This window comes from Camponotus vicinus, unplaced genomic scaffold (genome assembly GCF_025532165.1).
Source record: "Camponotus vicinus isolate PSW18456_S1 unplaced genomic scaffold, iyCamVici1.0 SCAF_1, whole genome shotgun sequence".
NCBI classification, from domain to species: Eukaryota; Metazoa; Arthropoda; class Insecta; order Hymenoptera; family Formicidae; genus Camponotus; species Camponotus vicinus.
In genome coordinates, this window is record NW_028141945.1 from 28,779,703 (window position 1) to 28,799,347 (window position 19,645).

General features: G+C 28.0%; 1 protein-coding gene across 1 annotated transcript in view; it reads right to left on the bottom strand.

The window, feature by feature from the left end:
• Positions 1-17,871, bottom strand: part of Fim (plastin-2 fimbrin) — a 45,238-nt gene extending 27,367 nt beyond the window's left edge. Inside the window, exon 1 of the mRNA XM_083101735.1 lies at positions 17,420-17,871. Within this exon, the coding sequence (XP_082957861.1) occupies positions 17,420-17,470 (51 nt within the window). The 5' untranslated portion in view covers positions 17,471-17,871. The remainder of the gene's footprint in view (positions 1-17,419) is intronic.
• Between the last annotated feature and the right edge of the window lie 1,774 nt (positions 17,872-19,645).

Here is a 19,645-nt window from a genome sequence, read left to right on the forward strand (position 1 = left end):
ATTTACACATGAACTATAAAATATCTCATAAAATATTCATTTTTCGGATGATCTTACCTTATACTTTTATGTACAAAGTAAATGAGAGGAATCAATTGATGTAAAAAAACATATAGTTATTCTTAAGAAAAAATGTGTACTTTGCAATTAACAATTGCGTTTTTTTTTTCTTTTTTTTCTTTTTTAAGAACAACTATGTGTTCTCTATATATCTATCTTGCACATCTTAGTACACGAAATTATCAGCCGACAATTCCGCAAATTATTAGCTGTAATACCCGAACGCCTCTAAAAGAGAGTTCACAATATAAAAATATTTTAATATTTCCTTGTAGGAATAAATCTGAATTATATGAGAAAGCAATATTAAAATATAAAAATATTTTAATATTGCTTTCTCATATAATTCAGATTTATTCCTACAAGCCGATCTAGAACAAAAGAAAAGCCGACAGTAATTGCACTGTTCCTCATAATATTTAAAAAATTCGTATCGCGTCTTCCACTTCTGCCATTGGCGGCTTCTATTTTTGATATTAATAATTGGTCGCGAAAAGAAATGTCAAAATAACAAGAACGGTAATGACGAATAGATGAATATATTTCCTATCGTAATCAAGATTCCCTTATTCTGTTAAGTTTTCTCGAATCTAATCTCTCAGGCATCGAGATTTAAGCTCATTTTCTAGTATTTGTCAGATGTCTATATCGTGGCATCAATTAAAAATAAATAAGTTGGACAATTAGCATACCGACGCATATGATCGCACGACTAAATTAACGGTACTGCATGATACAAGTGCGCAATTAGAAAAATGACATGGGAATTTTATTATTTTCCGCCTGTTTCGCTTCTCCTTCTAGACTGTATTTACAATTTTCGCAGTATTTTTTCATAATAAACGCTATAATAATTAATATAATATAGTTTTATATTTAAATTAAAATGTAGAAAATAATATTTATGCGCTCTGTAGAAAATGATATTTATAATCGTGAATTCACATATTTTATTGAGGTTATTTAAGTGAGGCTCTTTTCGCTTTGATGTTTGCGCCTTTTGCTGATGCGAAAACGATGATTGAGTTTCAATGACATGTACAAGGGAATAAACGAACGAAAAGCAGAGTCGCGAGATTGACAAATTGAAATATTGCGAGCACTCGACACTGTCACGTGGCCCAGATTAGTAACTCGAGTGAACTTATTAGCCGCTGACCGAAGTCTTGTAAGAAGATACATCCGTTGTCTGATTCATCAATTCAAATATCTCATTTGCCCATAAAAAATGATCACTTTGATATCCTAGCCGCCATTAAAGCATCACGATCATCTGTTCTTCTAACTTATTTAAATTTCCTCTGTATACATATGTATATTCCTTAAAAATAAATTAAAAATATCACTTTGCAGAGAGAATAATACATATTTATACACACATTGTTGAATATTATAATTAAAATTATATTATTATATTTTGAAGAGACATTTGTAATTTAAACCTAACGCCAAAAAAATTATTGTAATTATTTTTGTAAAATTTTTAGAAAATATTAGAATGACATTTTCTTGTGTATAAAATAAATTCGCAGCTTTCGCAAAATGTTGTAAAACAAAAATATTTAAATATTTAAATAGCTTATTCAATCATATATATACTTATTAGTGTATATATGTTAAAATATATGTTTTATTTTAAAAAATCACAATAGTAATAGATAAACTTATTATTTTGCGAGTCCATTTATATTAAAAGTCTTGTATCTAAATGACACTCCTGCAAAGTCAAAAGTTGATTCTTAGAAAAATTCCAGAATGTGCAATTAAAAATGCTTCGTTTCATCGCGCCTTGTTGTTAATCTTAATCGCAGAACCTCGTCATGTGCCGTGAAAGAATTAATTATAACTACATGGCGTAATTAAGGAGCTAAGCGTGGGAACGGAACCGACAAAGGATGCATGTACGCACTACGGTATGAAAACACGTACATACCCGGGTGTTCTTATGTGAGAATTAGTTTCGAAACATGCATTGTCTGGAGCTGAGAAAGGAATCCCGGCCACGTTTTTTGACATTTTCGTTTTTCTTTTTCAGAAGTGATCCTCTAATTACAACAGATATTTTTATTCTTCCGCTGTGCATACTTTGAAACACGAATATCATTAAATACCAAATATTTTGTACCAGATATATATTAACAGAATTATATCTTACCGATCACTTTGATTTTTACAATTTTATAGTGTTAAAGTAAAAAAATAGAGACCTGAATATATCGCGTGCACTTTGAATCACGTTGCAAACTCTTCTGAAATATAAATTATTTATCAAATTTTTTTCTAAGATTATTTACAAATTAAATAATATATATAATTATTCTTTTAATAGTAACAGATTAATTTATTACAAATTGCGTGCTAATATTATGTCTATATTAAGTATAATATTTAGTCAAGAGAACAAATCACATCAAAAGATATATTTTCTATAGCCTTGCCGGATATGCACATAACTTCTGATTAAGACAAGACAAGTTAAATGTTGAAACTTTAAAATAATATTTGTATATATATATATATATATATATATATATATATATATATATATATTCGTTTTATTGAAGAACTTTGTGAACTCAATCTGCTCGCAGCACACGAAGGTAAATAGACGGCAGACATCCCCAGCTGGTATCACAGAGGCGGAATTCATAGATTAATTTTCTCTGGCTGGACAAAAAGAGGTTCGAGTGATAAGTTGCTTGCCATAACGATCGCATTCATAGTACAGCGTTCTTCTGTTAACCAAATCTATAGCGAAATCCCTCACGCGGATCACATTTCTCTGATGTAGAGCTAGCTCGAACAAGGAAAACATTATGTATGATATTTTTATACAGGGTGTCCCAAAAGTCCCGGAACGGTCGAATATTTCATAAACTATGCACTTCAGAAAGAAATGTTTCAGACAAAAGTTGTATGGCTTGAAGGGGGCCATAAGATGGTGTCATTGGTTTGACCTTGAAAAGTCATTTGAAGGTCACGTGAAGGTCACCTTCAATTTCTTAAATGAAACCCCCTATTTTTTGTTACTTATTCTTGTAGCTTATCTCGAGAGCTTTCCAAAACACTATAATAAAGTATTTCTTCATCGAGTACTTTTCGAGTTATGAGGCTTGAAATAATTTCTTAATTTTACATAAACCATAAAATATCTAGTAAAATATTCATTTTTCGATTATCTTACCTTAATACTTTTATGTACAAAATAATGAGAGGAATCAATTGATGTAAAGAAAAAACATAGTTGTTTTTAAGAAAAAATATGTAATTGTTAATTGCAAATTACATATTTTTTCTTCGAAACATCTATGTTTTTTCTTTACACCAATTGATTCCTCTCATTATTTTGTACATAAAAGTATCAAGGTAAGATAATCGAAAAATAAATATTTTACTAGATATTTTGTTTTATGTAAAAATAAGAAATTATTTCAAGCCTCATAACTCGAAAAGTACTCAATGAAGAAATACTTTATTATAGAGTTTTCGAAAGCTCGCGAGATATGCTACAAGAATAAGTAACAAAAAATAGGGAGTTCCGTTTAAGAAATTGAAGGTGACTTTCACGTGACCTTCAAACGAATTTTCAAGATCAAACCAATGACACCATCTTATGGCCCCCTTCAAGCCATACAATTTTTGTTGGAAACATTTTTTTCTAACTCTAAGTAATATCGAGATATTTGACTGACAAAAATAAAATGGGACACCCTGTATATACAGGGTCCCATTTTAATGTCCCACCCCAAATAACTTTCTTATTTTTAATTTTAGAAAAAGATGTTTCAGACAAAAGTTGTATGGTTTCAAGGGGGACATAAGGTGGTGTAATTAGTTTGACCTTGAATAGTTGCTTCAAGGTCACGTAAAGGTCACCTTCAATTTTTTAAATGAAACCCCTTACTTTCTATTGCATATTCTTGTAGCTTATCTCGAGAGCTTTCCAAAACACTATAATTAAGTACCTTTTCGTTAAGTACTTTTTGAGTTTGAGGCTTGAAATAATTTCTTAATTTTACATAAACCGTAAAATATCTTGTAAAATATTCATTTTTCGATTATCTTACCTTAATACTTTTATGTACAAAATAATGAGAGGAATCAATTGGTGTAAAGAAAACACATAGTTGTTTTTAAGAAAAAATATGTAATTTGCAATTAACAATTACATATTTTTTCTTTGAAACAACTATATGTTTTCTTTACACCAATTGATTCCTCTCATTATTTTGTACATAAAAGTATTAAGGTAAGATAATCGAAAAATGAATATTTTACAAGATATTTTATGGTTTATGTAAAATTAAGAAATGATTTCAAGCCTCATAACTCGGAAAGTACTTAATGAAAACTAACTTAATTATAGTGTTTTGGAAAGCTCTCGAAATAAGCTACAAGAATATGCAATAGAAAGTAAGGGGTTTCGTTTAAAAAATTGAAGGTGACCTTTACGTGACCTTGAAGCAACTATTCAAGGTCAAACTAATGACACCACCTTATGTCCCCCTTGAAACCATACAACTTTTGTCTGAAACATCTTTTTCTAAAATTAAAAATAAGAAAGTTATTTGGGATGGGACATTAAAATGGGACACCCTGTATATGTATGTGTGTGTGTGCGTGTGTGTGTATTGATAGAAAATGTAGCTGATTATATGCGCGGAATATATTAAACGCAAAGAGAAAAGATTCAATAAATGTTAAATAACAAGTATCAGCAAAAAAATTACTCTTTGATATAGTTCCTATTATTTTCATTTTATAAAAATTGATTCTACACGATAATAAATTTCTGATTATAAATATTCTAATTAAAAAGTTCTAATTATTAATAATTATAATGTAATAGGAATTAATAATAATTAAATATAAAGTATTATAATATAATATAATATTATAATAAAATATATTATAATAAAATTTATGATAACAATTGTAGTATATATTTCACTTTATTTAATATTTTAAATGATATAAATACATCGTATGATGATAATAATTCAATTCACTATAGCGCTTATTTCTTGCATATTTAATCTCAAGTTAGTTAAAAACATTACTATTAAATATATCAAGAATGATTCATCACAACTTATCATACATTATTGCGCCATTAACCGCTATTAATCTGACCGCTATCAAGAAACAAGGCTAGAATTCTATGTCAGTAATGCACTTTTATAATTTTATTTCATTTTTTTAACAATTAAATAACATCGAATAAAAACTTATTCATAAATAATGTTTAGTTGAACTGCATAGAATCGATCGTCTTCAAAATAATTAGTTATACATCATTAGAGTGTCTATTCAAATCTTGTAAAAAAATTCCTAATTGTAAGATTTCCCTACTTTTCCAGATAAATTTAAGATTCCAGATAAAATTAGAAAATGTTTTAAAATAAAAATTTAAACAAGTTTTCTTATTGTGTTGTCATTTTTAATATTCTTTTTTATTCATACAAAGGAAAAATAAATTTTAAATGCTACATTTCTGCTAATGTACTGAAAACAATTAAATGTAAGATAAATATTTTTGCATAACATATTTCATCTTTTAACATTACATAAAAATGAAGAATGTATATTGCATATTCAGTATTTTAGTAAAATATTGAATACATAAACAGAAAGAGATATACAGGGTGTCATGAAAGTGATCATAATTTTAAAAAATTAAGGTAGATTGGCTCAAAGTTAGAAGAAAAGTCTTGTACAGTTATGCAATATTCGCAATAATTAACGAGAAATAAATTAAAGAAAATCGGCCAATGCGCGTGGCTAGAAGTGCGTGGCGGTGAAGGCGGTCTCACTGTAACATAATAGCGGTGCGCGGCGAAACGGTGATTGGGGAGGGGAGGAGCGATGAGTGCATTGGCCGATTTTCTTTAATTTATTTCTCGTTAATTATTGCGAATATTGCATAACTGTACAAGACTTTTCTTCTAACTTTGAGCCAATCTACCTTAATTTTTTAAAATTATGATCACTTTCATGACACCCTGTATATTTTAAACATATACATATAAGTCACAACTTGGTTAATCAATGAATTGTCGACTTGCAATGTAAGAATAAAATTAATAAAAACGATTTTTGAAAAAATTTCCTGTCTCAATAAAATTCAATAAAAATTCCCCGATTAAAAAGGAATTCCCAGAGAAAGAGAATTCCAATTTTTTAGGGAGACACCTCCAATCATTGAGAATTATTTATTAATAAAATCTCGTAAAATATATGTAATATGTGCATTAGACCTTATGTCCTTTTAGGGACAGTTGCGCAATGATCTTACTTTTAAATAGTCAATTGTGCGACCCATTTATTATACCAGCGGCGTAGAATTGCATAACAATAATTGTAGCATGCCGCTAGGTTGTAGCAACGTAATTGAGCAACAATTGAAATAGTGAGCTTATTATTAGCCTTCTAATGATAAGAGCAGTCCTTGCGGCAATTGCGTCTGTTTGTACAAATTGGCTCGCTTTGCAAAAGTTCGAGGAATATCTTAAAACGCACAGGTATATAAATATTGCGAGATAATATGTATTATTTTTACTGTGGTAAACGAATTATTTCTTATCTCATTTCCCGTTGTCGAAATAAATATATAATGCAATAACATCTTGACATTGATGCACCAATGCAAATACTTGCTTCACGAGAATTTCGAACTAATGTCCATAGATAATGACTAGAAAAAAAGGAGAAAAGAAGGACATATAACAATAATTTTTAATAACATCTAATATTTTTCTAAGACAAATCAACATCATTAATACCATTAATAATGTATTCCATTTAATACCATTAATAATATATTCCTTCTAAAATTAAATAATTTTAATAAAATTTAATAAATTATAAAAATGCATTATATGAAGATATTTAATTCTCGTTTTTCGGCATATTTTTTCAAATCTTTTTGTTTTAATCAACAATAAAATAAAACAAAAAAATATTGTATTTTTCACGTGGATATTAATAGATTCCGCATTAATTTCATGCTCCTGAAGCTGTGAAATATTTTTCAACCGACTACATGATTTTGTGATATCTCAAGAATCTCCGGCGCATGAAATGCATCTGTTAACAACACACATCTGCATTTCTTTACTATTATTATATAATCAGCAAGCAAGCGTTTATTTTTAATTATTGTTTCAATCTTCTTATTATTAGCGAAGGAGGAAAACTTAGAAATTGAAAATCTTGAAATCGATGGACAGAAAAAGTCCAAATTGAATAATAAGCAAATTTTGCACACTTGGTAAAAGTCTTAAACATAATCTTAATCAATAAAATAATAAAATTGTATTGTTGCATATTTCTGTTTTGATATTAACGTCAATATTTTTGTTTTCGTTATAATCACGTATATGTCGAGTGAACTATACGAGTAAACACTACTTATTCACAGTGGTTGGTCTCCCACTAGTTTTTACGAAAGACCAACGCGGTTACTGGATAAGAAAAGAACGGCACGTGCCAACGCGATGACACGACGCGCTTCGGGTGGCCGCTTGTATATGTGCTCCTATTTATTCTGGAGTAATCTTTTCGCGTGTACGCACAATCCGTTATAGTTCTCGCGTGAGTAATAATACATGCGAAAATCACGTTTACTACCCATGTATATCTCATATATAAATGTATATACAGAGAGAGAATGATTTATTTTAAATAACACAGGGATTTCTCGAAAACCAAGTCTTCCAGCGGTAAATACTTGCTCCAAAAGTTTTATGATTTCAAAGGGATATAAGATGATATCCCTCTTGAATTATTTTAATCTTAGATGAAGGTCATGAGATTATTTCAAGGTCATCTTTATTTTTTTTAAAAATAAATCACTATAATTTATTTATATAAAACGATTTCTCACAATACTCGGCGTAAAAAGTTAAGTTAAGAGGAATGCAGCTAAAAATTGAATATATATATATATATATATATATATATATGTATATATATAAAATTCTATAATATTATCAATTTTCTTCTAATTATTTTATAATTCGAATCATCCGATAATCCGAATTAAAAATTTTAATTGGATTTCAAAACTGCTATTTCTAATATCTTCTAAATGAGTATATACATATACATACACACACACACACACACACACACACACACACAAATACCCATATAAAAAAATATATATCCTTTCAATTTAGATTTGTATTTAGATAAGATAAATGAACATAAGAAATACAAAAAAATAAATAAACTAATTTAATTTCAGTGGTTATAATTCGAATTTAATTATAATCTTAATGCTTTGATATTTTTACGTCAACTTGATAACACGACAAGAAAAAAGTTATCATGCTGACACGATGAATAGCCTTCGCTAGCAAATAAAGTGCGAAATTCCAGAAGCGAATATTAGGTAGGAAATATGAGCGAAATGCGAGTTCCAACCGCTCGAGTTCGTGCACACACTTCAGCTTACACACAATTCAAGATATACTTTATTGCATTGTTCCATTTTCAATAACCTGCAAAAAATGGTATTGAAAGAAAAACATATTGCAATGCTAATGCAATCTATAAAGTGTTTTTATTTCAAATGGGAAATGGTTTTTATTTATGGCAAATCATTAAAAGGCAATCTTAATGAAAATTTAATTAAAAACTTTTGAATGTGGCAAAAATGTAATTAAAAATTATGAAAAAATTGTGAAGATACATTAGAGACTATAAAAGAAAAAAAATAAAACTTCAAAAGTTATTAAATAAATAGAGTTTTAATAAATTGGCAGTTATTAATATTAAATATCTATATTATCATTAACTGTATCATATATTCTTTCATTATATAATGTTAAGATAAACTTTTTAAAATTCATTTATTAAGAAATTCAATGTTTAAATGTTAAGAAATTATCTATTTTTTCTTATCTATTTTTTTATTAATTAAGCACCACAGACATACTCATTTACTTATAATTATTTACAAAAAATAGTTTTTTAATGTGTATATTTTAATCCCTCGATCTTCTGATATTTGAATACGCATTTCACATAATCATGCTTACGGCGACGTAAAAAGTATACGCTCGACTAAAAGGATCAAGAATGATTGCAAAAGGGTGATGGGTAATCCACCAGAAAAACACTGAATACACGTCCCTTTTTCACACTTTTGCCTTTACAGCCAGCTGAGTTTCAAGAAAAAAAAACGAAATCTCGAAGAAGGATTATACTACTCTAAAATTACACTCACAATGTATGTGAAATTTTTTAATCATGAACTTTTTAATCATTATTACTTATTAATTTTTTTATTCTTTATTATTAGTATTATTTATTTTATCATTTTTATAAAATAAAATTTTATAGTTCATAATTTTTTATTTTATTATTTATTTATTTACTTATTTTAATATTACAACAAATATTGGTTCCCATATCTTTGACGCCATAATGTAAAAATAAATTCCAATAGTATTTTTAGCGGAGAATATGGGAAAAATAATTAAAAAATTCTACGATCAATAGATATTATTAATATACAATATTAATTCTGATATAATAAATATGTAATTTCCTGACACTGTATATAGACTATATACGTTTTCGTTTGACATTGTTTACCTTTCTTATATTGAAATCAGATGGAACAATGATTAACTTCTATGTTATTGATATTTTTTACGATTTTGAAAATTATTATATTTTTTACGATTTAAAGAAAGATGTTGTTCAGGCATATACTTTTCAAGGCGAACCAAATGTTAGTTATAAATCAGAATAGGTTTGGGTTATAGGTTATATCTTCCGGAAGTGGAGCTCCTCTTTAGGGGGGGGGGGGGGGGGGCGGAACCCACTATATCCGTATATATGTATTTTGCAAGACGAAACGACGTTCACTCTCAACAAGGATCCAGATTAGATATAGAATGAATTTTGTTTTTTAATGATATTTATTGCTTAGTAATGATATTTATTGGTCGTAGAATTTTTTAAATATTTTTCCAATATTCTCCGTTAAAAATATTATCAAAATTTACTACTATCGAAGTCATGGGAATCGTGCCCAAATATTTTAATATTTCTTAAAAAATTACATTTTTCACATTGATAAATATTTATAAGAAAGACAATGTTTATATAAGAAAGAAAATAATAATTAATCGGAAAAAAGTTGCACTAAAAAAAGAGAACAAAAAATATTGAAACTATATTTAAGATAAAAAATCCTGTATGAGAAATAAATAACAATAATACCAAGCATAAGTAAAAATTGATATTAAATAATTAAAAATGTGACGAATATGTATGTATATACATACATATATATATATATATATATATATATATATATATATATAGATAGATAGATAGATAGATAGATAGATAGATAGATAGATAGATAGATAGATAGATAGATGATCATATACAAAGGTATAAAAATAATAGTTACGAATCATTTATTCCTTTTCAAGAAATATTTTTTATACGCAAAAAGGAAAACTGATTTGTGTCCTCCGCAAGCAGGATATTGTATTGTATTTTATCGACTTTAAAGTGTGATGATTCATCATTCGCGCATCACGACACGGGGGTGATACGCTCTTGGAATGGCTCTTATACATCGTTCGCATACAATTTTACCATGCAGGATGTAGGAAAGGGTTGTGCCTCTTGCCTCACACCGGTAATGCGATCAATAAGATAATTGAAGACTTTCTCGACAGTATGATCGTGGCGGAAAAGAACAATTCCGCTATCTCGCTCATAGCAAGGTCATTATTTTCAAGGCAGCCTTTATTTTTCTTCTCGTAATTTTATTGTACATATCGGTATAAATACAGTAAAAAAATATCTTTGTGTCTTAACATTATCGGAGGGGGAGAGGGGGAATACAGACCTAAATTAAAGTCTATTAAAAAAAATAAAATCAATTCGATTAATAAAAATAAAGAATAGTTTCGTTTATTTGCGATTTTAGAGCTCGATTCAAAGATTGAAAATTATAACTGCGAGAATGATAATTTGTTATTCGATGACAATGAATTTAATTACATATTGTATAATATGCCGATATTCCAATACACTGATTAAATGTTTTCGTGCATACAGCAAACTCGTTATTTGTTATCACGCAAGATTCAATAAAAAGTACTCTACAAAAATTTTATTTTTAAAAAAGTCCTAAAAATTCGCGACAATCTAAAATACGTCAATACTCCGCATAATTGCACAAGCAAGATACTTACACACATTAAAATCTTGTAAAAAAAATTCCCTGAAAATTTCCTGTCATTCCAGATATTTTTATTTAAAATTTCAGATAAAGAGAATATTTTAAAATTTTGAACGGTAAATGTTTACTTTACGTCACACAGCTCGAAAAATTTTTATTTTCACATATGTTGTAGAGGATACATTCCTAAGTAATACACCGTTTGAATTTTGTGGCGCTCTCTCTTCGTTCCTGAGATATGCAATTTTGAAGTTTCATACTTTCATGTCATCTTTTCGTTATATCCTATTTATGTGTTTACATTTTTTCTTTACATTTGCTCAACACGGTTTCATATTATATTTTAGTTGTATGTTTATATTTTTTTGTTTACGTTTGCTATCTCTAATTAATATTCTAATAAATACGTTTGCTATCTCTAATATAAATATTCTAATAAAAAAAAGGTAAACAATTTAAATTTATATAGAATTTAATACAATTTAATACAATTAAAAAATATCACAAATGTATGTGTACACACACACACACGCGCGCGCGGGGGTGCAAGGAGGGCCTTCGGCCGAAAGCCCCCCCTCCCGCAACCACCCCGCCGGTAGTCAAGGTGGACCTCGCTTTACAACTTACAGCATATATCCATTGTGATTGAACTCTTCGCAATGCGTTCCCTACCGGCGGGGTGGTTGCGGGAGGGGGGGCCGAAGGCCCCCCTTGCACCCCCTGCGCGCGCGCGCGCGCGCGTGTGTGTGTGTGTGCCTATATTTCTTCTTAAACATACATGATGTGGTAAAATTATGTTGTATTCTTGAAACTTTTTTTGTTAATAACTATTTAATAAATAACAATAAGCGGCTAAAACCTTCTGAAAGTTATTCAGAAAGATGACCTCGGGAAATGTAAACAGAAAAATATAAACATATTTAGAAAGTAACGAAAAGATGATACAAGTAAGTATAAAATTTCAAAATTGCATATCTCAGGAACGAAGAGAGAGCGCCGCAAAATTCACGGTGTATTACTTAGGAATGTATCCTCTACAACATATGTGAAAATAAAAATTTTTCGAGCTGTGTGACGTAAAGTAAACATTTACCGGAAAAACATAGCACTTAAGTTTTAAAAACGAATCGCAAATCAAAAAATAAATACATTAAAATTGATTGCTAACTGATTGTTCAAAAATACAGCAAATTGAAAATATTAAATTTTTATAAACGCATAATGAACATGAAAGTAAAATCAAGAAATAAGGAGATAACAATATCAGCTTGGTAAAATTGATTCTTAAATTAATTGCTCTCAAAACATCATTTATGAATTTATTTGTTCATTGTCTAATTTAGATAAATAAACCGAACATGTTGCACACATAATGTTAAAATCAAGAAATAAGGAGATAACAATATCAGCTTAGTAAAATTAATTCTTAAATTAATTGCTCTCAAAACATCATTTATAAATTTATTTGTTCATCGTCTAATTTAGGTAAATAAACCGAATATGTGGTACACATAATGCTAATAACCTAGAAGAATAAATTATAATTATTGTCTACAAGAATAAACTATATTAACGCAAATAATTAATAAAATTACTTTAATCTTAAAATATTTTCCGAATTAACTGTTTGTAAGTTATAAAGTAATCAAACTGCCTTTATCGAATTAATTACTTTATTTCTTATTGTTTCACAATTGTGAAACAATAAATTAAGAATTAAGTGAATACTTTATATTTACTTAATTCTTAATTTATGCTTCTACGCTAACTAGCACTGTTATTTTTTTTAAATACTCTTTTTCTAATTAAACGATGAGCAATAAATTCGATATTCTATATTTTGAGAACAATTATTACTTTTTTATTCGGGAAACATTTTAAATCATAATAAATCATAATAACAAACGTAAATCATAATAACAATTAATTAACACTAATACAGTTTATATACAGGGAGTACCAAAAGTTTAAAAAAGAAATATCTAATTTGCAATTAACAATTACATATTTTTTTTTAAAAACAACTATGTTTCTTCTTTACACCAATTGATTCCTCTCATTATTTTGTTCATAAAAGTATTAAGGTAAGATAAATGAATATTTTACTAGATATTTTATGGTTTATGTAAAATTAAGAAATGATTTCAAGCCTCATAACTCGGAAGGTACTTAATGAAAACTAACTTAATTATAGTGTTTTGGAAAGCTCTCGAGATGAGCTACAAGAATATGTAATAAAAAATAGGAGGTTCCATTTTAAAAAATGCACTTCCGGTCTGAATCTCCTATTTCCGGCCGGAACCAGAAGTTGAAAATATCACCATTCGGTAGAGCGCACCCGATTTGTAAAGAAAATGTTTTTACTTTTTTGAAATAACCACTTCTTTAGTTTTTAAATGGGTGGTACGGGTGGTCTGAAACACCCTGTATATATATATATATATATTTTTTTTTGTATATATTTTTCTAAATTAAATGATGAGTGATAAATTCGTAAATTGTTTATTTTAAGAACACTTAATTTAAGAATCAATTTTATAACATTATTATTATTATCTTTTTATTTGTTGCAACTTTATGATATGTCATGTTGGGCCTGATTTTTCGCAGTGAGATATATTGTTTATACGTACATATAAAAATGTTTAAAACGTTTTATAATCTTTTATTCATCAAAAAGACTACATTATTCATATAGAGAAGTTTAATTAAATCATCATTATTTTTATTTTTTAAAAGTCTCACTAATTATTGTTAAAATTAATTACTGTTAATAATTAATATTAAAATTAGTTTACTGACTTTGAATTGACAATCTTGAGAAATTTAATTTATCTTTAAGTCCTTTCATTTAATATAATATTATAACAAAATTTCCATTATTGTTTATTATAATAAAATTATAATAAATTATAATGAAAAATTATAATAAAATTATAATAAATTATTCATTATAATAAAATTTCTATCAAAAAAATGTTGATAATGGATTAAAATTGTACAAAAAGTTACTTACTAAATGTAGATACATTTATTATTATGTCGTCTAAAAATTTAATAAAACGATCTAATCCTTCATATAGTTTCATTGTAAAAAATCGTTATCAACTAGTAGAGTCAAGTAGCCAAGTAGTCAAGTAGCCTTTCGAAATCGCGAATGGTAAAAAAAAATGCTTTTAGTAACAAGCAGTTATGCGCTCAGAATCGATCAACCGTGAAATGTCTATCACAAAGAATAGAATGCAATTGAGTAGCAACTAGACTAATTATACTTGCAAAAGCCGTAGCAAACATATTTGTGATTTCTCTGATTTATTTTCACACGAAATAAAATAAGAGCGATCACGAAATTTACTGATGATGACACAAAGGACAAATATCATCGAAAAACGAAATTATGATTAGAGAATATTTATACATGGCATTTAAATTGGCTATTTCTTCTACCATCTCCTTTCTCCTAGTTTATTTTGTACAATATAAATTTGGACTTCTAGATTATAAAATAACAATTGTTATCTCTAATTAGTATCACATGTGAGTTATTTTCTAAATTGCAAAATATAATTATTTGCATTTCTTAAACAAAAATTATTGCTAATACTTTTCGAATTATTATTTTAGACACATAATATTGTATGTGTGGAACTATTAATTATTAATTATTGTATAATTTTTTGTTATCTCAGTTTCAACAAGCTTTGTTTTTTCATCAATATCACAATCTATGTTTTAATTGCCAACAGTATTAAAAGAAAATATTATTCAATCAATCAAATATGTATACATAGCTACATCTCAATGCACGATCATATTATCGGTATTTAATAATATTTAATCTATATCGTAAAATTTTGCTCACAATCAACTGTATTATCTGAAGATGTGTAGACGAAAAATGATGCATTGATCAAACTTCTACAAATTGCTGCGTCATATCACATAGAAATGAATTCTAAATATATGACATATTTATTCATGTTTTTCAAAGTTATATAATATAATATTAATAAAACTAAAGTTATATAATATTAATAAAACTAAAAAACTTTTTGTAGAAATAAAAATTTAAAAATACAAAATATAAAATTTAAATTTAAATAATTTGTTTAATAAAAGTTGATTATTATTATAATAATAATTAACTTATATTATTCTTAATATAAGTATTACTTAATTTACATTACTTAAATAATTTAGTTTCAAATTTAAGTAATTAAATTTCAAATTTAAGTTTAAGTTATTTAAATATTGCGTAATTTATTAAAGTATAAGATAATAAAAGTGATTCACATTTTATATTTAAAATAAATGATTTCTGTTTGTTGATTTAAAAATTTAGTTATGTATAAATGTTGAATATGTACGTATACATATGTATATATATATGTATATATATATATACATATGTATATATATATATGTATATATTTATAGTAATCTACTCTCTACATTTTACATGTTTGTTTAGTTGGCTTCTTCATAAAGAAAATTTAACGAATAATTCATATAATGCACTATTTATTTGTTTTTAAAATTTGTGTTTATTTTGTGTTTATTTTGTTTAGCCAAATTTTTTTTTTGGTAATAAGATTAGGCAGCCAGTGAGTTTCTTCACATGTTAAAAATAAATTAATTTGTAAAACAAACATATAAAATTTATGAGTTAATAATACGTTTTTGTATCAAAATATTTTGGATTCTTGTTCATTTCCTAATTACAAGTCTTGTATTGAAAAATAATAACATCTTATAATGTCTTTAAAATTGCAAAATGAGACCTCCTAATTATATACAATTTGTTTTCTTTAAGTACTCTTATATCAAAATATTTTACATTCCCTAAAGGATTTTCCTTTTGAAATGAAAAGTAATATCTTTTTATAACTTTTTTAAAATTGCAAAATTAGGTAACATAATTATACAATTTATCATTGTTTTACAATTCAAGCTCAGTCAACGAGTTCATGAAAGGATATAATTATATAATTTTGTGTCAGACCATGACCAATCGAGTTTGAAATACTTGATCGTTTCCATTGAACGATTTTTACATATTACAATTGGAAAGAATGAAAGGTTTATTTTTTTTTCTGATCGTAAGCTTAACGTAAAAAACATTAGAAAAGAGATTTAACTGAGATGTGAAATACATGATGTGAAATAAATGATGTGAAATGTTGAAATTTCGATGTAAATTTGCGTAATCTTCTTGTTATAATCTTCTATACATGTATCATATATATCATATATATATTATAATTCTATATTAATTACGTATCATAATTTATATATTTTGTACATTTTTATTTTTAATTTTGAACAATTTTTATTATATACTTATATATTTTACTACAATCCATATTTTTTTATATATAAATTGTTTAATATAAAACTATTTAACAGAATTGTATAGGATATATACAGATTATATATTTAAAACAAATATATGTATATTAAAGACAAAAATTTTCAATCGTTCCGATGATTTTATATATCGTCAATATAATTTTTACGATCGGAAAATTCGCAATTCCGCTTATAGCTTGGAATGAATATGTACGATCGGCATGTTGAATCTCGTTAACCCAGTAAACACAAAGTAATAGTAATATAAGATTAATGTTATAATTTTCCACTCAACAACATAACTGCAATGTAACATGCCTTGTACGTAACAGTTACATTGTTGAATGGGAAATTATAACATTAATGTTATATTACTGTTACTTTGTGTTTACTGGAAAATGACCTGGCGCGAGATATAATTCACCTCAAAAGGACGTTGTCGATTGCAACTCTAATTCACAGGTGCGCAGGAGGCACCGGCTGATAAGGGTGGCGACAAAACCGGCGCGGCTTCTACAGGATTACATTCCAAAATTCACCTCTTGGAATAGAGAGTAGCGTTCAATCCACCAATCAGGATGGAAGAAACAAAAATTTCCTTGTCCTGATTGGTCAACGAAACTCTATTCCACTTCAAGGAGAGAATTTTGAGACGCAACCTAGAGGACAGGTAGATTTCCACACTGATAAAACCGGCGATCGATAAGAAACCGCGTGGAGTAGTCAAGACGACGGAAAAGTGAGGTGAGAAAAGTGAGCGAGATCCGCAAATTTCTCACCGAGGACAATACTCACCGCTTGAAATTGCTCCAATAGCTCCTGCCGGTCGTCGATCGCAGTGGCCATGTTTGCCCGAATATATAATCCTTCCGCCTTTCCTTTCTCCGCGACGGCGACCCCGGTCAATGCTTCTCTGTCACTCCTTCACGCCCTCTTTCTCTCTTTCTCTCTCTCTCTCTCTCACTTCCTCTTTGAAACCGTCTGTCCCACTCGGACCGGTGACTCGCGTATATGCTCCGTACACACGGTGACACAATGCGGCGCGCAACGTGCGACGATCACTGTCGATGGTCACGATGGGCGACTTTCTTATTTGATGTCGTTGCGCGAACACGAACACGCGATATTTAGTATTGACTAGAAACGGCTCGGTTGCGGGGCGCGTTTTGGAAAAAACGTTTTCGAGACTCTACGATCAGCCAGTCGAAGCTAAACGCGCAACAGCATCCCACCTACTCGGAGTCGCAGCGAACACTGGAGTAGGAATAAGGAGTACGGAGAGAAGACACACATACACGTACACATACAGTGTCAGCAGCTCGACCATCACCGAGAACTCACGAATCTTCCCGAACCGTCCAGTCAATTTGACTGGATTAGACATATGTCAGGCTTCGAATTTTTACTTTGTATTCAAAAAATACACTAACAATAAATCTCGTTTAACGAATACACTCAAAAATAAAATTAGTTGTATTACTTAAAAAGAATATATATATATATATATATATATATATATATATATATATATATTCTTTTATATATCTTTTATAAATCTTATATATCTTTTATAAATCTCGTTTAACGAATACACTCAAAAATAAAATTAGTTGTATTACTTAAAAAGAATATATATATATATATATATATATATATATATATATATATATATATATATTCTTTTTAAGTAATACAACTAATTTTATTTTTGAGTGTATTCGTTAAACGAGATTTATTGTTAGTGTATTTTTTGAATACAAAGTAAAAATTCGGAGCCCGACATATGTCTAATCCAGTCAAATTGACTGGACGGTTATATATATATATACAGGGTGAGTTTTATTTCGTGTCAATCTTTTTATCATGCGGGAGATTATCGACTGCATAATAAATTGATCGGTACATAAATGTCAACTTTTTTGATCGACCGTATCGAAGGTTCGAATATAATGTGTACAATAATAATAATAATAATAATAAATACGTAGCTTTAATAATAATAATAATAATAATAAATCCATATTGCATAAGTTCAGCTTTTAATTTGCTTTAATTTTACACATTATATTCGAGCCTTTGATACGGTCGGTCCAAATAATTGACATTTATGTACCGATCAATTTATTATGCAGTCGATAATCTCCCGCATGATAAAAAGATTGACACACGAAATAAAACTCATCCTGTATATATATATATATATATATATATATATATATATATATATATAATACAGAGTATGACAAAACACATGTATGACATCAGATATTCTTTTAATAACGAATTCTTTAGCCAATTTAATTTTTCCTCAACGAAAAATTTGAGGTATCAATAATTTTTTAATTATAGCAATATTTTTTTTAATTTAAGCGATTGGAGAAGAATTTTTTACAAACTAAATTTTGTAGAGAAAAAGAGAAAAACAGAATGAGGAAAAGAGGAAAGAAGAAGGAAGGGAAAAAGAGAAGGAGAGAGAGAGAGTTAATAAATTAATAAGATTACGTTTTCCAATTAATTTCAAATGAAGTTTACTTTATAGAATTTAATTTAATGTTTAATTACAAGATATGTGATAGCAAAATTGGAAACTTGCAAAAAAAATGACGTTTCTCAATATTTTCGTTGAGAAAAAGTTGTCTCCAAATTAGTTAAAAAATCTATTATTAAATAAATATCCGGCGATTTTCTGTAAACACTTTGTATGTAAGATTATTTAAGACTTTTGTATACATATACAGGGTGTCTGGAAAGGTAAGGTCAATCGAATAGGAGGTGAAAGGGGAGCATGAGTAGAACACATAATGTAAATAAATTTTTTTCGTATTCGTTATGGTTTAGAAAATACAGCGCTTTATAGGGGTGCATAAAAAGTGTTGAAACCCTTAATATTTCGAAAAGTACCTAAATAAGTACATAAAAACGTATTTCATTATACTGTTTTGGAAAGTCCTCGAGATAAGCTACAATAATATGCAATAAAAACTGAGGATACCCATTAAAAATTTCTAGGTTATCTACGTG